This window comes from Protopterus annectens, chromosome 5.part0, assembly GCF_019279795.1.
Source record: "Protopterus annectens isolate FY-2018-M chromosome 5.part0, PAN1.0, whole genome shotgun sequence".
NCBI lineage: Eukaryota > Metazoa > Chordata > Ceratodontiformes > Protopteridae > Protopterus > Protopterus annectens.
Genome location: NC_056735.1, coordinates 371,166,055 through 371,193,754, shown reverse-complemented (window position 1 = coordinate 371,193,754; position 27,700 = coordinate 371,166,055). Strand labels below are relative to the sequence as shown.

At 39.7% G+C, this 27,700-nt stretch overlaps 2 protein-coding genes across 8 annotated transcripts in view; one reads left to right on the top strand and one right to left on the bottom strand.

Annotated features, from left to right (window-relative positions):
• CASK (calcium/calmodulin dependent serine protein kinase) overlaps positions 1-27,700 on the top strand; it is a 4,132,188-nt gene that overhangs the window by 1,805,181 nt on the left and 2,299,307 nt on the right. The gene's annotated exons all lie outside the window — the stretch shown is intronic.
• Positions 20,155-27,700, bottom strand: part of GPR82 (G protein-coupled receptor 82) — a 58,727-nt gene continuing 51,181 nt past the window's right edge. The window contains exons 2-3 of the mRNA XM_044072337.1: positions 23,534-23,766; positions 20,155-22,379 (exon numbers count right to left, since the gene is read on the bottom strand). Coding sequence (XP_043928272.1) covers positions 21,248-22,375 — 1,128 coding nt within the window. The 5' untranslated portion in view covers positions 22,376-22,379; positions 23,534-23,766 and the 3' untranslated portion in view covers positions 20,155-21,247. The remainder of the gene's footprint in view (positions 22,380-23,533; positions 23,767-27,700) is intronic.

Below are 27,700 nucleotides of genomic sequence, written 5' to 3'. Positions count from 1 at the left end.
CCAGGCAAGTGGTGCTCCTCTGTAACCATTGCAGGCTTTACAATGGTTATATCAGAGGCTGTGTTTCTCTTGGCAATGGCCTCTTTGCCATTCATTACAATAGGCTATAACCTGTGGTGGTAGTTTGGTACCCTTGTTGTCCCAAGACAACTTACTATTGGCATTTTGTCTTTCCCACTTACTGGCTCCCTCACCTTTTGTTCCCCAGCTTGCCTCCATGGACACCTGTATGCCGCATGGCCCCACTGGTTGCATTCAAAACATTTAACCCTAGCTCCTGGACATGTACCTGGACTAGTGGCTTCCTTTGCTACTGGCAAATTCTGTTGGGGCAGACTGTACTGCCCACCATGGGTTCCTTTAGACCCATGAGCAGTACTGGAGTCCCTTTTCTGTGCATTGCTGCCCTGCTTGCCAGGTATAGGTCTCCTTTCTTCCCCGACTCATCTGAAGTAGCCCATTGTCTATTAGCTAACCAGATCCTCATTTCCTCAGGCAAAGTGCTAAGGGTTGTTCCCTCACTAAAAGGTCTGCCAGCCCTTCAAAAGTGGTGACCTGACATCCACTCACCCACATGTGGAAGTAAGTGCTCAGTTCAGCCACATATTCACACACACTTTCATCTGCCTTGCGTCTTTGCTCATGAAAATTTTTCCTATACATTTCAAGTTTTTGCTTAAACAATTCTAACAAGTGATTTTTAACAGCAGTATAATCAAAACATGCAATGTCAGACATGTTTGACAAAACAGTTACAGCTTTACCATGGAGTAAGTGGGTCAGGAGCCGTACCCAGATCCTTTGGTCAACACTATACTGTTTGCATATCCTCTCAAACATATGAATGAAACTATCAAAAGTATCCCCCTCTTTAAATTACGGAAGAAATGTATTGACCTTTTGTGCTTCTGGGGTCCTGTTACTCCCTTCTCCATTACCTCCATGACTCTGGCGAAGAGTCAACATTTCCCTCTCATGCCTCCTCTGCTGCTCCTTTTCCTCGGCTTCTATCTCCAAACGCCTGGCTTCCAACTCAAGTCTCTTTAGCTCCAGATGAATTTTTAAGTCCTCTGCATAAAGGTTGAGCTGTCCATTCTCCGAGGGTATTATATCTCCACTGCCAGTCTGATTGTCCTCCCTGGTTGCAGTTTTCTGATGCAGCTGTAACCAAGGCTGCATTTAGGTCTACCTTAGTCAGGTTTCCATGCACCAGTCCCCTAGCCTGGCACATCTCCACCAGCTGGCTCCTTGTCCGCTTTCCATACTCCTCTACTGACATGGTGCCTGCTCACTCTGACTAATTAAGCTAACAAAAGAAGTAAGACAATTGTGATATGAACTCTGAGTATTCACTGCGTGGCTGATTTAGAGTGCAAAACACCTTCAAAGTTCACTGTACACAAGCTACAGGAATTTACTCTACCCACACCCCACTACAAGCCACTTGGTATAGGGTCTATATTAGATCAGCGAATGCTTAAAAAAGCGAACACTGATTGATCAGCCTTATGTAAGTGAAAGCTTACAGTCTCGAACTGTCAGATCAGCAATTTTTTTTCCTAGGGAAAAAAAACACTGATCCAAAACACATACACACAACACAAGCACACCAAACAAACAGCAATCCACACACATACACCTAAAATCTGACACCTAACCCTACACTAAACTGTAAACACACTACTATCCACTTACCTTAACCCAAACCCTAACCCTAAGGTCTGTCACTATCGTACACTCACCTCACCCTAACCCGCACGTCCACACAATCACACACACCTAACTCGCGCCCTAACCCTAACTCACCTAACCCGCCCTAACACTCACATCCACACAATCGCACACTTATCTGAGTCCGGCCCGTAACTTTCCACCACAGCAATGAAAATACCAAAGCAAGAGAAACGGACAACCGAATTCTTTCCCTAGGAAAAAATTTGGGTTTCTGTTGCTTCGATATTTTAAAAATTTGCTTACAAAAGTTTGATCAATCACCGTTCACTTTTGTTAAGCGTTCGCTTATCTAATATAGACCCTTAGTATTTGCCAACCAATTAATATGTCGTGTGGATATCCCACCGCTGCCAAACAATTAATATGTGACACCCGTGCCCTGGCCCAGCAATCAAGGTGCCTCAGTCCTCACCACTAACACCAGTGAGGGGTGTCTCATATAGGAGGAAAGGATAACAAATACACACAGCAAAGTGCAATTTCCCTTCAGAGCACACAGAGATCACAGTCAGTCCATGGCTGGTCACTCCCTTGCTCCCCAGGTCTGCAATAAGACTCCCCACTGGCACAGCTATAGGGTCCAGATCTCAGCCTAGTGGGCAAGCTAAAACCTCAAGCACCCTCTCTGTCCAACCAGTACTTTTTGTCCCTGCCCAAGTAGCTGACTGACACACACACTCACACACACACACACACACACACACACACACACACTTTGAGAAGCCTGGGGAAGGCTGGCACAGTTTCTCCAGCTGTGCCCCTTTTACCCCAGACTATACGGTAGTACCAGCTGCCATACCCATTTATCAGCTACTCAAAGGCCCTTGAAAGGGTGTCCAATTATTACTGTGCAATATTATTATCCAATTGGTAGTCTAGCCCAAGGCTAAAGCTATTAGAGTGGCTTAGTACGATTTTACCAAAGGCATGCAAGTACTCTAAAAGCTTAAATTATCTCTACAAAAACAGCCACAGTTGAAAGGGTTTTAAAAACATTTAATAACAAATAGTCAAAACACAAGACAATACTTTTTACTACACAGTGCTAGTCAAGAGTTCAGAGATCACAGAGGAATACTTAAAATAATCCAGTAAGTACAGTTCTGACATCAAAGAAAAACACTTAGTCTAATATTTCTAGTTTCTAGCTATTTCTAAAAGAAAAAAAAATCTAAGATAAACTTACATATAGAGCAAGACAGTGGTGAGTAGGATGGTCAACACAAAAATGCTCAATGCTCTCTGATTCTCTCTGTTTTTAAAATCTCATTCCTGGTTCACATTACATCATTCTTCACACTTCCCTGGGTTCCCAGGCTAACAGAAACTACATTTACATTCTTCACCTCTGGGCAGAAACCAGAGCAATAAAGGACATTTATGCATGCAAAACCTGGTCATTAATTAACACTGGCCTTAAAACAATAGTAAGAATTCCTTCACCTAGACAGGCCAGAGCCAACTTTAGATCAAAGGGTCACAACATGCTTTACTTGGTCAGCAGAGTGCACTGTTACATTTTTGTAACAGCATTTTTCCCATTTAAGACAACAAGCCTGTGGCTTAGATTAATATTTACATATGGCAGAATTATCTATAAAATTCTATCTGGCTCAGCTGGCAGCCTTCACCCATCTGCACCCCATCTTCACAATGGGCAATTTCAGCTGTGCACTGGTTAACTTGAGCACTTATACAAAGGTTGGGTATAGCCCACAGGTAAATGCTATCTCCCTTGCGCAAATCATTAACCAGCTTACAAGGTGAAAATCTTCTTGACATCGTCCTCAGTAACATCACACCTGTTTGCACTACTTCTGTAGTATCCTCATGCCTGGTCAAATATTTGTACAAATTTGTAATTGTCTTTTTTAAGGCATCTAAATAAACACCTCTGAAATAATTGACTGTATAAAAAACAAATCTATTAAAATTATATAATGAATTCTTAAAATTCATCTGCATGGTTTCCAGCCCTGTGTAACCTCAGCTGCCAAGTTTTATTTCCATCCCCTAAACATTGTAAACAAAGTGGTCCCAATCAGAACAAAATAAATTGGGAAAATTAAACTAGACCACCTTGGTGGAATGCCAGAGTTAATAAGCCCTTAAAGGAAAAAAAAAATTATAATAACTCAGTCGTTCGCTATTAACAACATCAGCAAAAATCTGAAAGTTAGAATAAAGAAGATCAGAGTGGAACACAAAGTTTTCACCAATGTTAAGTCTAAAGTACTGTGAATTATTCATATTGGTATTGCCCAGTGTGTACATGCGAGAAATTTAGGTTAAACTTTACACCATAAACAGTCATAGACGTTCCACAAATTCCTGAGTGACTTCTTCCCTCATGAGAATTATGCAACAAATCTTAACTCCACTGTCAGTGGTGGCCCCGAAAATGTATCTGGTTGCTTAATTAATAATGTCAACCATGCCCTCTCTGAGCACCACCAAAAACAGCCACAGAATATGTTCCTGAAGATTGACAAACTGCTGTCATTATGCCCCTGTGAGGGGGACTAGGTGTCTAACCTTTGATTATGGGAACTCTAAACCCATCAACCTAACAAGCCTAATTTGCAAAGTTACATAATGTATTAAGCCTGATTTCATAAGTTTAGATATAAAAATCTGGTTGCAGTAGATCCATAACATTATGGCTTTGTCAAGGGGAGTCATGTCTACTAAATTCATTCATACCCTGCAAGGGTGTAATCGGTAAATTCCGTTCTGTACACACAGACCCTTATTGCTGCATTTGGACACATCTCTCAAGCTGTTCCCCCGCCCCAGACACTAAATGCATGTAACATTTTCAACTTTTCAGTGAAAAAATATTAAAAATAAAAGCAGTGTCTTTTGGCTTCTCCCATTAGGGGTCGCCACACCGGATCACCGGTCCACAAATTGATTGTCAGTGGAGTTTTATGGTGTCGAGTTGCCAGCATGGTGCCTAACCTTTACAGAAGGCGTGCGCAGACACACACACACACACACACTCCTACTGCATGTCTTTAAAACTCACTTGACCGCAGGACGTACAGACTCCACACAGAAGGCGCTCCAACTGAAAATCGAACCGGAGCACCTCTTGCTGTGAGGTGACAACACTAACTGCTGGACCACTGCGGCTGACAGTCAAAAAAATATTAAAGGTATTGTTTTTAATTTGTAATCCTCTCTGTAAACAAGTTATATACATGTTAGAGGCATTAACTCAAATGACTGTAGACATAATATGGCTAATAAAGTCCCAGTATTTTTGATACACAAAAAAGTGTACTCTGTAAAGTACAAAGAGTATACCTGGCCACACCATTGCGCCCCCTAACAGCCTACACACATCTTTACATTCCAAAGCATTTTTTCAAAAATTAAGTTGAAATGTGTAAACCAAACTAATGTAAGTATCACGTGAGCACTCATTGCAATTAAAAGATGAATACATCAATGTTATCAGTATAAGATCTTCTTTACAGTGCTACTAGTGTGATCAGTCTTTACATCAGTACTGTAATGTACACAAGCCCAGAATTGTAATTTCTCTCTAAACTTTGTCAAACAGTTTTGCATGCGTCGGAAACTGACTTACCTAGACATGTAGTTTTAAGGTATTTTTGTTCATCCAGAGTTGAGCTTTCACATGACAGTAAAAACGTCTTGTGTGGTACTTTTTACTGAGAGTTTTTCAGGAATATGAAAAATTTGCTTATATGTACATTTAACAATATAGTATAAAGATGTATATCTTAAAGTGCATATGTAAATAAGATTGTTCTTGGGTACTATCTAAGGTTTTGTGTGATTCCATGCAAGTTTACAATCCTGGTAGTTAATGCAGAAATTTAAGGCTGTTGGTTATTAACAAACTATTGCCTGTGGTTTGAGGTTTGATTTCCTAAGCCTCCATTTGGCCACTGCGTGACTTTGAAGTTGTCAGAAACTGGGTTAGGCTCCTCTGCCCTCTCCTGGACTGCATACCTAGTAACTATCTGTGAAGCCACTAACTTCGTTTTGGAAATATTGTACATGTGGAAATACTGAATGTCTTCTTAAGTACTAGCAAACAACGTGCAGTATCTCCAGTACAGTGCACTATAAGTGGACAGTGAAAATGTATTTTTTTCCATCTCCCGCAGTGATATTTCACACAATAGGTTTATAGGTAGGTACTAGGCTATCGGCCCAAGGGCCTACGTAAGCCTAGACAGCAAGGTTCCATAGCTTACGCCACCCAAGAAAGTTATTTTCCTGTGCCACTGTCCAGCAGAGAGACAGAAGTGACCCCCGGGGTGTATTTCCTATTTCCCATCCACTCATCAAGATTTTTCTTGAAGAGTGCTAATGAAGAACTTTGCTTGACATAGATGGGCAGCTTGTTCCAGAGGATAGGAAGTCTCTGGGACAGGAATCTATCCCTCCAGCGTGCCTCTCAATAACATTGTAGTGCTCTCAGTTATGAACATATTGTTATAAAAATGAAATTATAAGTAACAGGTGACACAGTGATTAATAATCTCCATTACAGGGCATAACTAAGTTAGTAATCTTAATGTACTTTTGTTACTTAAAAGTTTACTGCTCATTCTTAATTGATAAGTCACTTTAAGGAAGCCAGCACCCCCAAAAATCCTACAGTACAGTAAACAGCTGTTCTTGTTAAATCGAAGTTTACAAAAACAGCACTTTCGTTTTGAAGGAGTTAACTTGACGCTTCTTTGAGATAGTCACTGAAGCTAGATTGAAGCCATGCAATTTGTGCAGTGTACCTAGAATAGTAAATAAGCTTAAAGGCCTATGTGTAGATCTTTATGTTGTGATGGATAGCAAACTAGTTAACAGAAGAAACCACATAGTTTAAAGTAGCAAGTGCTACCTCAGAAAGCAAAAAGGTAACTAGCGATATTCCTCAAAGTTAATAATGGGACCCCTTCTGTTCAATATCTGCAAACCACTAACTCAGAACTTTGTCTGATTTTTCAGTGACTGTGAGTTGAGTGCTGTCATTCACTCAGTGTCCAACACCATCTTGCACTAATAGCAAGAGCTAAACCATGCACATCAGTTGTGCTGTAGAAACTGGCTTAAAATAAATGGAAGTGTAGTATTAACTATGAACAAAGACCACTGAGAGGCAAATTACTGAACTCCACACTTTTAATATGAAAAAATAAAAATACAAAGCAAACAATACACGTGAAGCGCTTTTCGTCTGGTTTAGTAGCCAGACTTCATCAGACAAACCACGGATAAAATTCATGCCTTATATAGTAAATGACACACCCTCCCTTCTGTTTAATTACAAGTTAATTACTTAATTGATTAACTCAGAGGTGACACCAAACTAACTTTTTTCTTTTTTCCTCTTTCTTTTTCTTCATACAAATGCATCCTACCAGTTCTTGCAGAAGCAACTATGTATGATTAAAACCTTTATATCCAACACTAAATATAATGCCTGCAGTATAAAATACATTCTAAAAGTTTGTTAAACAATTATTATATAAAAAGTTATTGTCTACACAAGTGCATATATACATCCTTCGTAATATACATAAAATCTGCTCATGTCATTTTCTTTATAATGCCGCAGTGGTACAGCAGTAGCATTGTTACCTCACAACAAGAGGTTCTCCCGTTCGATTCTCGGCTTGGCTTGGAAGTGCCTTCTGTGTGGAGTCTGCATGTCCTCCCCGCGGTTGGGTAGCGTTCGAAAGACATGCGTGTGTAAATGGGCGTGACTTCGTTGAAGGTTGGGCGTCGAGCTGGCATTTCGTAAAAATCTACTGCCAATCATTAGCGGACCGGAGTTCCACTGTGGGTGACCCCTTAATGGGAAAAAGCTGAAAGACAAACAACAACAACTAAATGTAGCTCAAAGGGGCTGTCTCATCTAGACAAACTTCTTAGTTTTAAAATACAGGTTATAGATGTTACTTCATTTAGACCTGGTGGTCTACCTGTATCTAAATGGAACTGCCATAACAGTTCATGTTTTTCGAGTACTAACTGGTAGGGCCCCCCTCTAGTGTCAGGTACACCTTTTCCAATAATTGTAAAGAGAAAGGTATGGTCAGGATACCTAGCACAATGCCTAGCTAAGGCACTTCACTTTCCCTTTATTAATGTTGTATATGTGCTCATACACCCTTTCTCTGAGCTTTCTGTCGATTTTGTCGATGTAGAATGCTGGACAATTTTGGCACTGAGCTAAGTACACTACGGATTTTGAGTTAGTTAAACCTTCTGTCGATCCTGTATGTCCTATCCCTCACCGAAAAAGTGGTCCCAGGGGCCATACATTTATAAATTGCATGAGTCACATTTAAACATACCTGGTGTTTTGCATGCTTTGTGCATATGCCCCTCCAATATAGCTTTCATGTTCCTACCCCTCTTGAATATCAAGGTTGGTTTGAAACCAACTTTTTCTTCTAATGCCTTGTCAGTGAGTAGGAGGCTCCAATTCCTACACAAAATGTTCTTATTTCCATAAGCATCTATACTAAAAGGGGCAATAAAACTCACTAAGTAATCTTTGTTGTATATTCTATGTAATAGCATCATGACCCATCCCCATGGTGTCTGAAGTGTTGTCATAGGAGCATTCTAAACATGTCACTCCTATGTCTCCTACCTGATGTGTACACAAAATGGGTTTATATAACCCTTTTCGTCTTTTATACTGAACTTTATGTAAAAGTTCCAAAATTAAAGTTTCAGGATATCCTCTGTGGAGAAACATGTTTTTCAAGAATTCACATTCTTTTAGAAATTTGTCGTCCTCAGACACCATTCTTGCTGTTTGCACTAACTGGCCTTTTACAGCAGCTCTTTTCTGGTGGACTGGGTGTGAGCTAGTAAAATATAATAGGGAATTTGAGTAAGTTTGCTTATGATAGATTTTAGCAACATATTGTTTCCTCACTTTATCTTTCCCCAATTTCACATCTAAGTAGGTAATCTTGTCTTCCTGAAGCTTACTAGTGAATTTTAAAAAACTAGTAGTATCATTGAGTGTTCTTAAGCATTGTTCAGCATCAGTATGGTCTGATATTCAAGAAGGGTAGGAACATGAAAGCTGTATTGGAGGGGCACATGCACAAAGCATACAAAACACCAGGTATGTTTAAATGTGACACATGCAATTTTTGTAAATTTATGGCCCCATGGGACCACTTTTTCGGTGAGGGATAGGACCGACAGGATTGACGGAAAGTTTAACTAACTCAAAATCTGTAGTGTACTTAGCTCAGTGCAAAACTTGTCCAGCATTCTACTTCGGCAAAGCCGACAGACAGCTCAGAGAAAGGGTGTATGAGCACATATACAACATTAATAAAGGGAAAATGGAGAATGCCTTAGCTAGGCATTGTGCTAGGTATCCTGGTCATACATTTCTCTAGAATTATTGGACAAGTTGTGCCTGACACTAGAGGGGGCCCCTACCAGTTAGTATTGGAAAAACATGAACTGTTATGGCAGCTCCGTTTAGATGCAAGTAGTCCACCAGGTCTAAATAAAGCTCTCCTGTCTATCTGATGAATCTGGGCATCTTGGGGCAAAGTAGAAATTGCCTCATGTACACAGACAACCCCCTCCTCTTACCACCCAACACTACAACCTGTGAGAGATGCACTTATCTAGCCAAACTGGAGGTAATGATGACAAATTCACCACTGTAACAGGAACAGGCAAGCAAAAACTGAGGATGATGTTACTAGGTGCCAGAAGTCTAAATCTCAAAATGCACTCACTCGAGGCACTCCTTAAAACGGAGAACATCAATATCTGTGCAGTGACTGAGACCTGGTTCAAGGCTCCAGAGACCACCCCTGCACTACCAGGCTATAACTCATACCACACTTTTCGGCCATGTAACCTGGACCGGAACACCAAAGGCGGAGGTGTATCCATATTCATTAAGGATATCCACACCTCCAGGCTAGTTGCTCAGCATAATGCAGCCGAGGTTATCCAAGTGCAGCTAACTCTGGGCAAAACTGCAATCCAAATTGTAGCTTGCTGCAGATCACCCACCATGCCCCAGGATTCCCACTCCTCTTTTCTTGATGTACTGAAAAATATTAGGGTTCAAACAAACACCCTAATAATGGGAGATTTCAACTACCCCACCATTAACTGGGAAAACTACTCATGTACCAACTCCTTCGCTCAACGCTTTCTGGAATTCATAAACTCCAATGCCCTGGATCAACTTATCCACACCCCCACCAGGGGCAACAATATCCTAGATCTAGTCATTACCAATATGAGTGACCATTTTTCCACACCTGAAGTCAATGCCTCATTGGTACAATCCAACCATAAGCTAATTACCCTAGATATCCACATCCTGCCTCCACCCCCCCATTAAGGAAACCATGGTAAAAAATTTCTCCAAAGCCAACTTCATGCTTAAGACAGAAGTGGTGAACTTCATGACACCCATGCAGATGGACAATACAGTTACGACTACTGAATCCTACACAATTGCACTTTATAAGCACTTACATGAGTGCATGGATCATGCTATCCCAAACAGAACCAAGACTCTATCCTCCAAAAAAAGGAAGCCAATCTGGTGGTCCCCTGCCATAAACAAACTGTACAATAGAAGGAAGAAACCCTTGCAAAAGAGAGTAAAATCCCACGAGTGGAGGAGCTTCCTGGTCAGCCTCAGTAAGAAGCTGCGATCCCTGATATAATCCTCTAAAGCTAGTTATGAAAACAAAATTGCCACTGATTCTAAAGACAACCACAAAGCATTCTATAGCTATGTCAAGAATCTGAATGGCAACACTCAGATCTGCTCTGAGTTACAGCACAATGGCACTAAATATACAGAATGAACCAAAAGCAAAAAAAGAGCCAGCAAACAGTGACTGGAGAAATAAAGACCATCACAACCAATCAGATTTACGACTACGTATGCCAGGAATTCTAATTGTCTCACCCAAAGCGTACACAGACATTGGAATATACTTCAATGTGACTCTGATATTGCCAACATTATTCCGGATAGTTGTCTATTTTCTTATAGGAAAGGAAAAAATTTAAACTCTTTTTTTTTAATCACTATAAACACAGAGACACTGGGACCAATGAACTATTACAAACAACACTATCAGGTGAGCCTTTATATGGTTGCTTCCCTTGTGGCCATTGTACTAACTGCCAATATATTGATAAATCCAAACAATTTTCTAGTCGAAATTGTCCCAGAGTGTTTGACTTGAACTTTTTTGCTAATTGTTCAAGTGATTGGATTATTTATTTGGCCACCTGCAATTGTGGCTCCTTTATGTAGGACAGACATCACGACCTTTAAAAATACGTATTTCTGAACACATTAGTAATATCAAACAAAAAAGAATACATAATGCTCTTTACAAGCATCAACTAGTTCACTCTACAGCCAGGTTTATGTTTATCATTATTGATATGATACATGGGAATCGTGCTAACAAAACAGGATGGCACTCTATATTAAATGCTAAAGAAAAGAAATGGATCATCAGACTGTGGGAGGGCTATTCCCTCCTGGTCTTAATGAACACCTTTAAGTTTTGACCAATAGACTGTTTGCATACTAGATAAAAACAGCTGTGTATTCATTGAATTTTGTACACTGAGGAAGGCTGTGTTCTTCCAGCCGAAACCGGTCTGTACTTGCTGTTGATATGTTTATCTAATACAGTTTTATTTCTCCAGTCACTGTTTGCTGGCTCTTTTTTTGCTTTTGGTTCATTTTGTTTCTTCAGAGCCGTGCAATTGCCTACGCGCAGGGGGTTCGTTTATTGTGTTGCACTAAATATACAGACCCAACTGATATTGCCAACATCCTGGCAGATAGGTTCAGTGCTAACTTTACCCCCCTCTCACCCCCTAAAGAGCCCATCTCTATACCAGAAGAATGCAAAGTTCCTGTAATCACGGCTGCACAGGTAAAACCCACACTCTCCAAAGCCAAGAGCACAGCATCCATGGGACCAGACAACATCCCAGGCTGTGTTCTACATGAACTACAGAACAAACTGGCACCCCACCTAAGTAAGTACCATGTTCAATCATAGCCTCACCTCAGGTTTTGTGCCTGATGAATGGCGCACAGCAACGGTTATCCCACTCCACAAGGAGGGAGCCACCATGGACCCCGGGAACTACCGCCCCATTAGCCTGACGAGCCTGGTCTGCAAGGCCATGGAATGTATCATCATGGAACTTATAAACAAAGACATTGGTAATCTCCAAACTCTGGATCACACCCAGTTTGGGTTTGTAAAAGGCAGATCATGTCTCCTAAACCTGATAGACTTCTTTGAAGCAGTCACCAAAGCCGTAGACAAGGGTAAGGTGGTTCACACAGCCTATCTAGATCTTGGCAAGGCTTTTGACACCATCCCTCACTCTGGAATTATAGATAAACTCACTAAACTAGGTATAAATCCCTATGCCACAAGATGGGTTGCCAACTGGCTCACTGACAGAACACGCACTGTGAAAGTAGTAGACTCCAAATCTGACTTCAGACCAGTGACAAGTAGAGTACCACAGGGTTCAGCCCTGGGTCCTCTCCTGTTTGGTATCTACTTCTCTGAAGTACAGGTTAACACAGAAGGTCTTTGGCTAATGAAGTTCGCAGATGACTGCAAACTAGGAGCCGTAATTGAAACTCCTAATAATGTGGACATCCTACAAAAGGGCTTCACTGAGACAGATGCCTGGTGTCAAAGCCATGGCCTCAAGCTCAATGCCAAAAAGTGCATTGCCATCCCCTTTGGTAAAAACTCTGTAACCATGAATTACAACATAGGCGGTAGTATACTTAACACTGAAAGTGTGATAAGAGACCTTGGGACACAGGCAGACAGTAGTCTCTCCTTTGATAATCACATTGCCACAGTAGTCAGGAAATCCTTCTACGTGGCACACCCCATCGCAAAAGGTTTCTCATCCAGAAAAAAAAAGGTCATTGTTCCCCTCTACTCATCACTCATTAGACCCATTATAGTGTACAACATCCCTTTTGGTATGTCCCTCACAAGACATCTACAACAACTGGAAAGGCCGCAGAAATACCTCATGAAGAGGATTATCGACCTCAAACAGATGCCCTACGCAGACCATCTCAAAAAACTCCAGCTTTACTCCGTGGCATATTGCCTACTCAGAGGTGATCTCTGCCTAACATACAAAGCTATGTCAAACCCAGAGCTGTTGGACATTTTCCACTTAAAGAAATCCCAATCCCTCCGAGCTACACGCTCTAGGGACTTAAACCTTGTCACCACAATAAACAGAACATGCCGATGGGATAGATTCCTGTCCCAGAGACTTCCCATACTCTGGAATAAACTACCTATCTATATCAAACAAAGCTCCTCATTAGCACTCTTCAAGAAAAATCTTGATGATTGGATGGGAAATAGGAAATTCACCCCAGGGATCACCTCTGTGGCTCTGCTCGACAGTGGCACAGGAAAATAATTTTCTTGGGTGGCAAAAGCCAGGGTACCTTTTTGGCTGGGCTTGTATAGCCCCGGGGCCGATAGCCTAGTACCTACCTATGAACCTATAACTTGCATTTTAAAACTAAGAAGTTTGTCTAGATGAGACAGCCCCTTTGAACTACATTTAGTAATAAAATAAATTGACATGAGCAGATTTTATGTATATTACGAAGGATGTATATATACACTTGTGTAGACAACTTTTTATATAATAATTTTTTAACATATATAACTTTTAGCATGTATTTCATACTGCAGACATTATATTTATTTTTGGATGTAAAGGTTTTAATCATACATAGTTGCTTATGCAATAACTGGTAGGCCGCCTTTGTGTAAAGAAAAAGAAAGAGGAAAAAAGTTGGTTTGGTGTGACCTTTGAGTTGATCAATTAAGCAACTAACTTGTAATTAAACAGAAGGGAGGGTGTGTCATTTACTATATAAGGCATGAATTTTATCTGTTGTTTGTCTGATGAAGTCTGGCTATTAAGCCGGACGAAAAGAGCTTCACGTGTATTGTTTGTTTTACATTTTTATTTTTTCATATTAAAAGTGTGGAGTTCAGTCGTTTGCCTCTGAGTGTTTTTTGTTCGTAGTTGGTTTGTGGTTGTTCAGATTTAGGAAATGTAGTATTGTCAAAGCCACGGTGGTACAGCAGTAGCGTTGTTGCCTCACAGCAAGAGGTTCTCCTGTTCGATTCTTGGCTGGAGTGCCTTCTGGGTGGAGTCTGCATGTCCTCCCCGCAGTTGAGTGGCCTCTGAAAGACATGCGTGAATGGGAGTGCCTTCGCTGAAAGTTGGGCGTCTCGCTGGCAACTCGGCACAATAAAAATCTACTGCCAATCATTAGTGGACCGGAGTCCCGTTGTAGCGACCCTCTAACCGGGAAAAGCCGAAAGGACAAACAGTATCATCACCTCTGATAGATATTGACAGCAGTTTTAGAGTACAGACATTAGCCTACTCAGGACTGACACCTTCTTAGACAGCTCTGCATCCTTTTGTCACTATGATAACAGTAATCAGGACATCATCTGTCCATCCCAATTAATAACTAACTGTATCTCATCCAGTTCAAAGGTCATCATTTCTACACACCCTGTCCTGATGATACCAATTGTAACATATGATTCTCTTTTACAATGTGTCTTTACACACACTTCTTGCAAATAGAAAGACCGTCCGAGATTCCTAACTAAAAAAAGACCTCTGGACTAAAGACCCCTGCTACCAAGACATACTCAAAGCTGTATCCCTATACTCTGTCATTTATAGACTCTTCTCTGGTGATTTCATGTCTAGCATTCTGTACTGTTAAAGACCCAACCTTCTTTTATGTTCTTAACCTCCACAAACAAATGGCTGCACAATACACTTGAACTAAAGACTTGAATCTTCTTCAAACAAATTAGATGAAGTCAAGGAACAGTTTTATTCGTCAGTGCTTCTCCCAACTGCACAGTAATCTTCCTTTGCACATAAAACAGAGCAATTCCATTGCTTCTTTTATTTAAAGCAAGGTATGATAATTGGATGGGTCTCTGTAACTTCACCCCAGGCCTGTCTTCTTTTGCCGTTCTTGAGGCAGGAAGTGCTCTATGAGGGGAGGGGGTATTGACAAGATAATTTATGCTCCATGGATTGACTCTGTCTTGTAAACTCTTTATGAATCTAGGAAATATTGTCAGAATATTAGGTTAATTTGCAGTCATTTGATGGGTGGCTAGCCCTGCCGCTGTAGTCCTTTCACACTCATACACTCACACCTATGGCCAGTTTTGAGTGTCCAGTCCACCTACTGTATGTCTTTGGAATGTTGGAGGAAACCCACGCGAATGCAGGGAGGACATGCAAACTCTACACAGAAGGCCCCCAGTTGAGATTCGGACTGGGAAACCTCTTGCTGTGAGGCTCAGCTGGGATCCCTTCAATGCAGAGTCTGCATGTCCTCACTGTGTTCATGTAAATATCCTCTGGGTGTACTGGTTTCCTCCCACATTCCAAAGATATGCAGTAGATAGATTGGACACCCTAAACTGACCATAGGTGTAAGTGTGCATGCAAGTGTGTGGTGTTGAAGAGCAGCAGCAGCAAGGCTAGCCACCCAGTGGTGTAAATCTTGGCACTAGATGATGGTCACTGTTGAAGTGATACCCAACCCTATGTACAAAAATGAGGGGGTTGTGGATGGATGGATGAATTTGATCAGTTATTGTAGACAGATAATTTTCAAGTAACTGATTATTTGGTATACTTTAATGCTTCAGTTCCTTCGTGCATTTAGAGTTCTTTGCTTTGGTATTTATTAGCAGTAGGAAAACAGTAACAAGCTATGTGGAAACATCTAATTTACCATCATTTTCTGTAGCTTATGAGAAGCAAATTATAACTGTGTGTGAAAGCTAAAGATTCTAATGTGAATTGTAAATTCTGACCTAAGTTGGCATTACGTTAATTTTGGCAGGACCATGTCTAATGACTTTCATGTCTGCACCAATTGGCCATTCCTTTTGCAGGGCAGGAACTAATATCCAAGGTAAGCAAGATTCCTATGGCTGATTTGATCCTGCCCAGGTAGCTTAATTGGCTCACCAATTACCCAGACATGAGTTAGGTGGTAGGAAGCAGGCCAGCTTGCTGGTCCTGTGGAGTGACCTACTCATCTCCCATGGAGGTCCCCATTGTGGTGGTTGACTGAGTTTTGCTTCATTCTACCCACTCCAGGAAGCATGCCATCTGTTGCATGCTGAACCCTGAGCAAGTTTTGTGCATTTAGGGCCACATAAAGAAAATCAAACAACCCCTGGTGGCTGTCTGAATGACATCCCTTCTCGATCAGCTGTCACCACATTTTATAGGGACTGAATGGGCCAACAGATATAAAGAGGGTTTTATAGCTGGCAGACAACAGGAGCAAAAAGCTCAAAAATGTAAATGGAATTTCTGTTAGCCTTGGACTTTCATGCCCCCCAACACACGTGCATACTCTTGATATCATGGCAGTAATCCTATTGACAAGCATGTATTAGCTCAGTCCTTGTCCATCCCCATAGTCCTGTTTTAAGGCAATGTCTGTCTTGTAAAGTTTCCAATGTAATTAAACAGAATCTAATTAACATTAAGGTATTGCTGCTCAGTGTTAGGAGATTTAACATTGACTGCACTCCCTGCAAGCACTGTTTACCCTGGAGAACATTGCTACATACATCATCACAGCGACTTGGTTCAAGACCGTTGAAAGCACTCCATTAGTGCAGAGTTTCAATGCCTACCACATTACATTAAAGTTGGTGGTGTCTCCATATTCTTAAAAAAAAAAAAAAAAAAAAAAGTAATCTTTCCATCTTCATCTCTCATCAACTTCCAGACTCTTGAGCAAGGTAATAACCTGGAACTCTTCTATGTCCAACTTACTGTTAATTAAACTATCTGTCATATTATAGCTAACTATAGGACCTCCTCCCCTCGGCCCATACCTTCTGCTTACCTAGTATGGAGTTTCTGTTTATTAAGCCAAAACCAATCTCCTAGGTGACTTCAACTATCCTTCATAAACTGGGAATACTTATACTCCCTCAAACAAGTATGCTTGAAGATTTAAGAACTTCATCAACACAAATTCCATGGACCAGTTAGTCTACACCCAACCAGTAGTGATAAAATTCTGGACTTGGTCCTTAACAGTATGGGTCAGCTTTGACCTCCGCCAATTGCAACTTCTTTCCTAATCATATCAGACCACAAGACAATCATATTCCCGATAAGACTGAAGTCTGATGCATGTTCCAGTACCTCAGTATTTAGAGGTTATCCAAAGGCTAATCTGGTGACCTGGCTAAATTTAAAAGCCCCTTCCACCTTGGTGATCTCACTGCTTATGCAGAATCCTTCACTGCCAAATTCTGGGACATGTAAAGACCAGCATAAACACATCTTTCCCTCTCAGAAGTAAATACAATGGCAATTTCAAAAATAATCCCATGTGGTGGAGCCCAAATCTAAGTCAGCTTTATAATGAAAGAAAAAAAAATGATCAAATGCAAAAATAAATCTGTCAAGGTGCCAAAAATGCTCTTGCAAGGTACTTTGGATCCTGATAAAATCAACAAAAGCCAGATTTGTAATAAAAATAGCCATCCAGGCAAAAGATAACCACAAATCCTTCTTTAATTAATTATGTTACAAAATCTCAGAAACAATGCCTAGCACTGTGCAGAGATAATAATAATGATACCACATACACTGTCCTAATGAACATAGACAGTCTACAAGTGGGCAAATTTAACTCAAATTTCACCCTCTTCCAATATTCTCAGATCACATACCCACACGTACACTCCCTCCTCAAATTTTCAAAGAGCAAGTTCTCGAGGTGCTTTCTAAAGCCCACAGCACTGTATCTATCAGGCCAGATAATATATTAGGCAGATCTCCTACAAGAAGCTATTCAGTACCAGCCTCAAAACAGGCTTTCTGCCAAATGAGTAGAGGACAGCAACAGTCATTCCCTTGATGGTGCTTCAGTGGACCTGGTAATTATAGACCAATACGCATAAGCAGTCTCATCTGTAAAGCTATGGAGAAAGGAACTTTTTGGAATGAGTAAATAAGGACCTGGCTAACCTACAGACTCTTTGGCCACAATAAGTTCATATTCATCATGGGCAAGTCCTGCCTACTTAGCCTGGTCATAGTCTTTGAAAAAGTTAAAGTAGCAATGGAAGAAGGCAAAACAGTACACACCACATAGCTAGATCTTGAAATGTCATTTAACACCATCTCACACACTGGTGTCATAGATGAACTCTCACAGCTAAATGTCAGTCACTATGTAACTCACTGAATAGCAAATAGGCTTCCAAATAGAACCCAAGAAGTTAGGTTCTGTGGCTATACCTTTTCCAAAACACTTGTCACTAGCAGTGTACCCCAGGGTTCAGTCCTTGGGCTAATTCTGTTTGGCATTTACTTTTCAGAAGTCAAAGCTAATGTTAAGTGTTTCTGGCTAAAAAAGTTTGCAGACAAATGCAAACATGGCGCCATCTTAAACTGTCCTAAAGGTGTTGTGTCCATATCCAGTGATGTAATCAATCCACTGTACTCGACACTCATTAGACAGATCATATGATTTCCCTTTGGGTATGCACCTCACCCAACACTTGCCACAACTTGAATGACCACAACACTTTCTCACTTAAATATTCAAGGCCTAAATCATAAAAACATTGCAGACAATCCCAAAGCTTTGTCCCTGTTCTCCGTATCATACAGGGTACTTGGAGTTGATCTCTCCGTTTCATGTAGAGCTTCAACAGACCCTATTCTGTCAGACCTGTTACATATTCACAAGTCCAGTGGTATCATAAACACCCATTCAAAGGATCTCAATCTCTTTTTGCAAAATAAGTAGAACATGTTGGAAGGATAGGTTTATATCCCAGCAAATGCATCATCTTTGGAACAGTCTTCCACTCCACATAAAGCAAAATACTTGTGTTACTCTATCCAAATGTAATTTGGATGAATGAATGGGTAACTGTAAACACACCTCCTGTTTAGCACCCCCGTCCCTCTTGGATAGAGGAAACATATAAATGTCTTAACATTTAATCTCTGGGTTGTTCATATGCAAAATACAAGAGCTGAAAAATACCATGAACGTGTAAAGCCTGGCTTCTTAATATTCTCACAGATCAGTAGCCTAGTAAGAACCCACGAATCTTAACTGCCATGCAGGTGTTCATTGTATTTATACAGCAGTTGGGTCACCACTCACTCCCCAAATCCTGGAAAATAAACTTTTTCTCTTGTATGCTTTGATTTTAAATTTAATTGTAACAGTGCTGTATAACTGCTGACCAGAGCTGTTTGCTGCTAAGAGTATGAAAAATCTGCCATGCTTGCGAACAGGTGTTTGCAGTTGATTTTTAAATAGGTTGACAGCTTTGCATGTTTTCGTATGTATTCTTAATGTACAAAAGCTTTACTTACATTACAGTCCAGCATATTTTGATAACCCAGGAAAAAGATGACATTGAATAAAAGTGCATCATCGATCAAGAAACAGTGCATATCTATCTATATGTATATATAGATGTCCGCATACATATATTTTTAGTTGCATAGAAATAAGTGAAGAACTAAATTTTCAGTTTAAAACCAAGTCTCGGAGCACAAATATAAGTAAATACTCACAGGATATAAAAGTTCAAGTAGCATGCACAGTGTGATGGGTTTTATCCATAAACTGTATTTTTTTTTCATTCTAGTATGTCAGTGAAAATTTATATGGAAACCGAACCAACTGCTTGAATATCTGCATCGACAATGCACTGCAGGTTTTTTTTTCTTTTAGAGAGGCAGTATTGATGCACTGTTTTTCAGAAACTATTTTAGACTAACTGGTAAAAGGAATTCATCTTAAAACTGTATTAACGCAGGTGGAAAATGAAAAAAAAAAACATCAAATTTACCAGTACCGAAATAAGTTTTGAAACTGGGGTGTAAATAGAAAGTGAATAGATATTAAACCTATGATTAGCAGACATGTAATTTAACTTTCAAGTGAAGGAACAGTTATAATCTTTTCTTCTAACTGTGGTTTTACTTGCTTAAGATTCCACTCTGTTACCCTTTGAATGCAAGAAAGTAAAACTGAAGAAAATTTCAAGAAACTATATGAAATAATTTTCTTATAACGTAGTCACTGAAGTTAATCTGACTACATTTTAAAAATAAAATTGCACATCTCCTATAAAACGTGAAGACATTCATAAATGAAAAAGTATTATACAACTAGAAAACATCATTAAAATATATTAATATGTGTTAATATGACTAAATAAGTACATGTTATGCTAAACAGAATGTGTGTTTTGAATGAAACAGTTTTAGTGCACAAAAACATAACCTGTGATTAGCTCACGTGTGTCTGTGTTTGTTCCAAAAGTGCAATTAGAACTCTACCGTAATTCTGCAGCATTTGCGTACTTGAGCTTCTCTCAGTAACTGGTCTTCACCTTGTGGTGTATCTGCTGTATTTGTGGGACAATACTACAATACTTGCAGTATTGATTACTGACTAAATGTAAAGGGTATGTGTGGAGAATAGAGACATAATCTGCTTGTGTTACACTTATTCATCGTTAAATATTTTATCCCATTTGCAGCGATTTATTTACTTTGCCTCCCAGAGGTCTCTTCTTGTCATTATTTACGTAGGTGATTTTTCTTCCTAAAGATTTCTATGTATGCACGTATGTATATCATCACAAATTAGACATTTTATGTGGTCAGTTTCACTTTTGTTTATTGAGTCTAACAAAGTTGTGTGTCACATTTTTCCAGGAATGTGCTTCCATGGTAATAGTTGTAAGATGACAAGATTTGCAGCCATTCAGTTTAAGTAGGGGAAAGCCTTCCTAATAAATAAATATCAGTGTGACCTGTATTGCTTGAAGAACATGGACTTCATCACCCTAAATCCCCAAACAGGCTTAACACCACTCCATGACAGTTGTGCCATTTCCCCATAGTTACATTTCATTTGTTGCCTCAATAAAATTGCAAACCTTTCATACACAAGGATTTATGTTTTTATTTGTTTAATTGTGTTAGTAATTTGATCTAGCAGGCTGTTTTCATTCACAGCCTAGTTAGAGGCAAATGCATTGGTTGCTTTATCACCTCATCAGAGTTACAGATGTGTGATTCATATCAGTGGTTATATATTAGTACATTGCTATTACAAAAGCTGAAATTGCCTTGTGTCCAGTTAATTTGGGAAATCCCCTAGTAAATAGATAAATAAATGCAAATGTCAGCAAGGCTCCATGGATGTAGCGGTACCGAACTAGATTAATTAAATATACGTTCCACGTAATGTGATGTAGTCATAGTCGCACACAGATTTTACTCTCTTTTTGCCCATTACAAAAGACTGACTCAGTTGTGGATCTGACTAGTTTATTGGCAGACCACATATGATTTGCCAGTATCAGTTTGTGATTGCTATGGCTTTGTTTATTTGCTGATGTGAAACATCTGAGTTTATTTCTGCAGTATTCTTTATAGTAGAACTGTTAGACCTGGGCGACTGTTTTCTAAAATAAATATAGACCTGCCTTCGAAAAGTTTTATCAAGTGTCATGTAGATAATAGGATCAGTACCACTTCTCAGAGCAGCAAGGCATAACAGAACGTTTTTAGTTTCTATAAGAATGTTTAGTTGGTAATCGTTCAATTGTTCTTTGGTTAGCAAAATGAAAACCATCTTAAACAAGTGGTAAGGGAAGAAACATGTGACCAGAACAGCCTGAATGACAGCAATGTTTCTTTGGACTTTTTTATAAATGTAGTGCCTTTCCCCAATGCTTGTCTTTTTTTGACTTTTGTAAACCTGTCTTCTTATTAGCTCATAATATAGCAGTACTAAGAAAAGGCAGAGAAAGAAAACTATGGAAACAACTAGACTCGATATCCTCGATGTTTGTCCTCCCAGTTCCAGTTTCTTGTTGTAACATACTTCAGTGATATTGGATGTAAGCTTGGACTCCACAAAAGCATAGTATACAAGAATAGGTATAGTGGGGCCAAGAACAGTGAGCCATATTCCTATACACAAGTAGTTTGCAAACTTCCTTTGGCAGAACTTCTTTATTACTACAGTCAGAAATATTTTGTCGTACAGAAAATTTGACAGATCCTTCATGACTGTCTTCTGTCTTTTTAATATTGCATATCTACTAATGGCAAGCCAACATAAAATAATGATGCTGGCATTCATGGTGCTGTGCATTATAGGAGTTACAATTGACGCTACAGTAATGCATAGTGCCGAATCATGTTTCCACTGGTTTCCCTCTTTGTGATATAATCCGATGAAAGGCATTGCAGAGCATAAAAGCAAATTTGAAATAACCAAGTTTATGAGATAAGCATGTGTTGCTGTTTTCAATTGTATTCCTTTAGAAAATATCCACAGAGACAGGCTGTTTCCAAGAACACTTACAATGAACAACAGAAAGTAAGTAATAGGCAGGAGCACAGTGGTCACAGCAGATGGCTGCAGGCATGGTGGATCCATAACATTTATAGCGCAGTAACCTTCTGAGTAGTTTTCCATGTAGCTGTAAGAAAATAACATTGAGATTTTTACTAAAGAGTAGTAGACCTAGAAAGAGTTGTAGTAATAATGTTATGCTAGATCTAGCTAGTTGTGGGAACTATCATTGTGGCCATTTCTGAATTGCACGTCAGTGATAGCATAAATGACCTACAGGAGCAATATTATCTCCTTTACACTGTCAAAATGATTGAGCCTGCAAGGGAGGGGAGGGCATAAGCAGGATGGGAGGGTGGTAGTGACTGCCGTTTCTTTGTCCAGAGATGGTGTGGAGATGAACCACCAGGGGAACTAAGGCTTACTGTTGGGAAGCACTAATGGAGCAAAACAATATGGAGGGCTCCAGTGCTTGTTTCATACTACACATAAACTAGTTAGCTCCTTAATGGGTAAGGAAGAGACCAAAAAAGAGTAAGTTGGCAGGAAGATGCCATTGCCACTATGGATCTGCACGTTGGCCTCGGGTACCTTGTCTTCATCGTGAGCAAGACTTTGGCAGATCATTGCCCTCTTTATCAGCAGTGCCTTTTCAAGTAAGGCAAGGAGTGTCAAGGAAAGATGTAAAGAAGCTTGGGAAAGTCATGTGACACAGATGAGTTAAGGAGATTGCTGTGGTTTGGGATCCTGGCCTAAGCTGTGATACTGGATCATCTGTATTTGCATGTGTTGGAGGTGGAAGCCTGTGAAAAATAGACAAGTCATAGTGACAGCCACTGAATTATTGTTGAAAACAAGCAAAACTTGTTTTGGCCTAACGTTTCTGTATCACTGCCTCCCCAGACCCCATCTGTGGGCTAGTGGAGTCCCAAGGGGTATTATGTGAGATTGCACCTAAATACCTTGGGGAAAGGATAGAGTCGTACACTGGGCATTTTATAGACTGCAACTTGTATGTTAACTGGAATATAAAATATTCATGTTTTCTATACTCATATATGACCTTTGTTCTTCTGTTAAAAACACAATTCAGTGTTAACTATGAGAACAAGGAATTCTCCATGCTTTAGAGTCCCAACTGTGAAAACTTTACCCAACAAGATATCATTTTCAGTTTATAATCCCTGGATTTAACTGCCAAATTAATATGTCATGAAACCTGGAAGTCAGCACAGAAGTTTATATTATCATTGTTATTATTTAACAGAAGCAACATCTTACCTTGACCTGCACAACTGTCTAGATGTAATGTTTTGTTCCTTTCAGGCCTTTCTGTTCAGTCTTCTGCACTTGAGAGAAGGGCCAGTGCTTGTCTGGTTAGCTGATACAAGTCAGCATTACTTTAAAGATGCCAGGCTTAGCCACTGTGCACGCCATATGGTAGAGCAGGAAATTATTTTGAATATAGTCACTTTCATAGTGATAGTGCGGTGGTGGTTAGTCTCACTGTAGAGCTGTGAAACAAAATATATGAATAAATATATAAATATACATATATACACACACACACACACACACATATAATTTAAACTTGAAATTAGTACATGTGAACATATTTTGGCTCGTTCACAGTTACACAACATATGTGGTGAAAATAAACCAAAGTAACTTCACTTGAATCATGTCTTTTTTTGCTGAACTACAGTAAAATTGTAAACCAGTACTAAATAGCTTGCAAAGTATGCAGAATTAAGTGCAAGCTATCTTCCACCCCATTGTGTCACAGAGCTGGGCATGAAAACAGTTTTAAAAGAGAAAAGTGTTCGGCTATCTGCCATCACATATTGGGTAGAACATGAATGGAAATTTTCTTTGAAATAGTTGATTGTACTTTTGCCCCCTGCTTTTGGTATTCAACAACTATTGTTAGTAGATATAAGGGAAAGCATGTATGTATATACTTTAAACATTTAGATACCATTATTAATGTAGTGCTACTGAAATATCTTGTGCATTGTAATGACCTTTATAGACTTTGGGCTTTAAAAGGAAAGTGTAGTGAATGGTTATACAGAAATAGAGAGTACATCATACACAGGGTTGTTCTGATGAAGTTTTTTAACCAAAGCGCTTAACAACTGGTAATAAAATTTTCAACATTTCTTTGGGTCTGGTTCCTCTGGAGGTCGTTTTTCAACCGTGTTCTTAGTACATAGTTATACCAGAGGAAAAAGACCCAGTAAGATTCATTAGTATATTGTACTAATGAAACTGTTTCATATAGTTTACAAGGGAATAGTACAGTATAATAATTAGGGGTATTTAGTTTGAAATTGTTAAACATGCAGGTAGTGGTTTATAATATAATTTTTATTCAGAATGAATACATGATTAATGAATAAAGGTATATAAGCTTTTTTGCCATAAAAAGGCAGAAAAAGAAGTTAAGACATGAGAAGAAAATGTGCTTCATTAAAAGCTTATGTAACTACTCAACTTCATCAAAATAATTATAACAGAACCCAAGATTACACATCTGTTTGTTAAAACAATAATGTTGGCATGTAGTATTTCACATTGTAAGCTATACATTTGTCTGTGGGCGAGAAACTGGATCAACAATTAATTGCATCTTTTTCAGAGCTATTGTTCTAGGCTCCTTGTCAGTCTAAAATTAAAATGGCTATCGTGCATCAGGTTAATGCGGTGGTGGTGCTGCGGTAGCCTCACAATAAGACGTTGTCCTGTTCGATTCTCAGCTAGAGCATCTTCTGTGTGGAGACATGCGTGAATGGGCGTACCTTCGTTGAAGGTTGTGCATCAGGGCCGGCAACTCGGCACGTAAACATCTACTGCCAATCATTAGCAGACTGGAGTTCTGCTGTGGCGACTCCTAACCGGGAAAAGCCGAAAGACACAACATCATCATGCATCAGGTTGAATTTTTGAATTAAACAAAATTTTTGACATCAGTAATACATTAGTTAACAGATGAGTAGCCATTATTCAATAAAGATTGAAGTTGCTGTACAGTAAAAGTTAGAAAAATCACTTGCATCAGTTTAACACGTATCAATCAGGTGGTATCTCAAGTGTCACTGGTCTGTCCGTACAAAAATTACTTTCAATGGCCATAAATCTTCTTAGCAGATTCTCCTTGTTTAAGGGTCTTTTGATCGGTGTTGAGCGCTTGGAAGTACTAGTCTTGTATTGTGTATCCTCTCTCTCTGGGAAATAAAAAAAAAAAAAAAAAAAAAAATGAAGATAATTCCTTGTACATCCACAGAGGCTTCTATGTAGATAAGTGTCCAGTTCAGGTACTGGTAAACTTGGTTTGGATACCTGTCTGGCATACTTCACTCTGTATCACTGCAAAATGGATCTGACTTTGTTGGTTAGTGAGGTCCCGAACTAACAAGATGCAGTATCACAGTATTTTTTTCACCTTTTTCTGAGTTGTACAGCAGTCATCCAGCAAAGCTCTCTTCAGAGCCTGTCTGCATGTCTTACCTAGGCAGATAACATGCATCCAAGTGTGACTAGAGAAAGCAGCACAAGTGAATATTTCAATATGTGAAAGTCTGAATCAATTCCACTGCTGCATATATTTTTTCAACAACAGAGAAGAGTTTAGAATTCCTTTGTTCTCTCTTTCTGCAGTGGAGTGAGTCCAGCTTTTGATATGAATCTTCTTGTCCTGTCAGCCTTTGGAACAGTTTGCTTTTCTGACCACAATTCTTTATTTCTATGACTAAAATTTAACTTGAGAAAGAGGAGGGGGTACTGCCATTGCAGCAATCGCATCATGCGAGTTTTATCATTCTTTCCGGCCTGTTCACCTTTTAATGTCTGAAGCAGGATAGTGTTCAGTTCTTATGTATCCAGTTTTGATGTCTATTCTTGGTGATGGCACCTCTTCGTTCACCTTTTGATGAAAACAGAAACTCACTGCAGGTGTTGGGAAGATGTCCAAAAGATGAGACCTTGTCTTTTTTTTTGCTAGGAAACAAGCCCCAGATTGCATTTTTTTTCCTGAAAGCAGGATACAGTCCAGAAGTACCTCAGCTAGCAACACTGCAACACAAATCCTCCCTTCATTGCATACCTTTTGCTAATAAACTTAGGAAGACAAGGCTTTCAAATGGTATAGCTTCATCCATTCTGCTTTTCAGTATTTTTATTATGTACTGTCACATGATAGTGACATTGGGAGATCAACAAGATTAGTACACAGAAGTATATGAAGGCAGAATTAATAAATGCAGTCAGTGCAAAGTATCACTGACACTGTGCTAGTAATAGAATAGTACATACAATTACATTAATAACCATAGGAAATATAGCAGTACAACTTCTTCTTCTTCTTTCGGCTTTTCACGGTCATGGGTCACCACAGTGGGTCACCTGTCTGCTCATGATTGGCAGTCGAGTTTTACATGTCAAGCTGCCAGCCTGGCACCCAACCTTCCACGGAAGGCACACACATGTACACACTCATGCCTAGAGCCAATTTAGTGTGTCCAATCCACCTACAGCATGTCTTTGGGATGTGGGAGGAAACCAGAGCACTCGGAGGAAACCCACGCGACCACAGGGAGGACATGCAGACTCCACACAGAAGGCACCCTAGCCGAGGATTGAACCAGAGAACCTCTTGCTGTGAGGCGACAATGCTAACCGCTGCACTACAGTGACCATCCACGAAATATAGCAATTCAACCAATGCTAGTAATAACCATACTATCCGGATTAGTGTTCAATCAAAGGTGCTTTTTTCTTTGCATTTTAAGTGTATGTATATGTGTCTGTATATAGATGGGTCTATAATAGTTCATTAAAAACTAACTTCAGCAAATGGCCATTCATCGAACATTCACATCAGTGAGCATTTTTCCCAGGGCAGTGAGTTAACTGGCCAGTATTAGGAAATTTGCCCTTTTCCCCAGTGAAGTGCGATCTTGGAGTTGGAGGAGGCACCCCCCCCCCCCACCTTGGTGGTTTTGATATATTGTGATGTGTATGATAGTCGGTATGTTGGCCATGTAACTCACTGCCCTGGGAAACATGTTCGCTGATGTGAACGTTCAAAGTATGGATGTTCACTGATTTATGTTCGATGACTTTAATTAGGATGCTTTTGATGTGGTCCCGTGGTAGTGAAAAAGAACTGCAAGAAAAGATGTGAAAAATAAAGTTAAAATACAAAAAGGAGAAATAGACTTAGACCTTTGTTTGGCATAATGATTAGTCTTTACCTCAGATTAAAGATACAGGGTTTGATTCCAACACCAGGTTATTGGGCTAGACTTGTAATGACCTCCAAACTGATTGCATAGTATTTACCCAGTATGAATTTCAGTGCACATTCAGAGAATGTGAGATTCAGTGCACATTCAGAGAATGTGAGATTCGGTGCACATTCAGAGAATGTGAGTTTCGGTGCACATT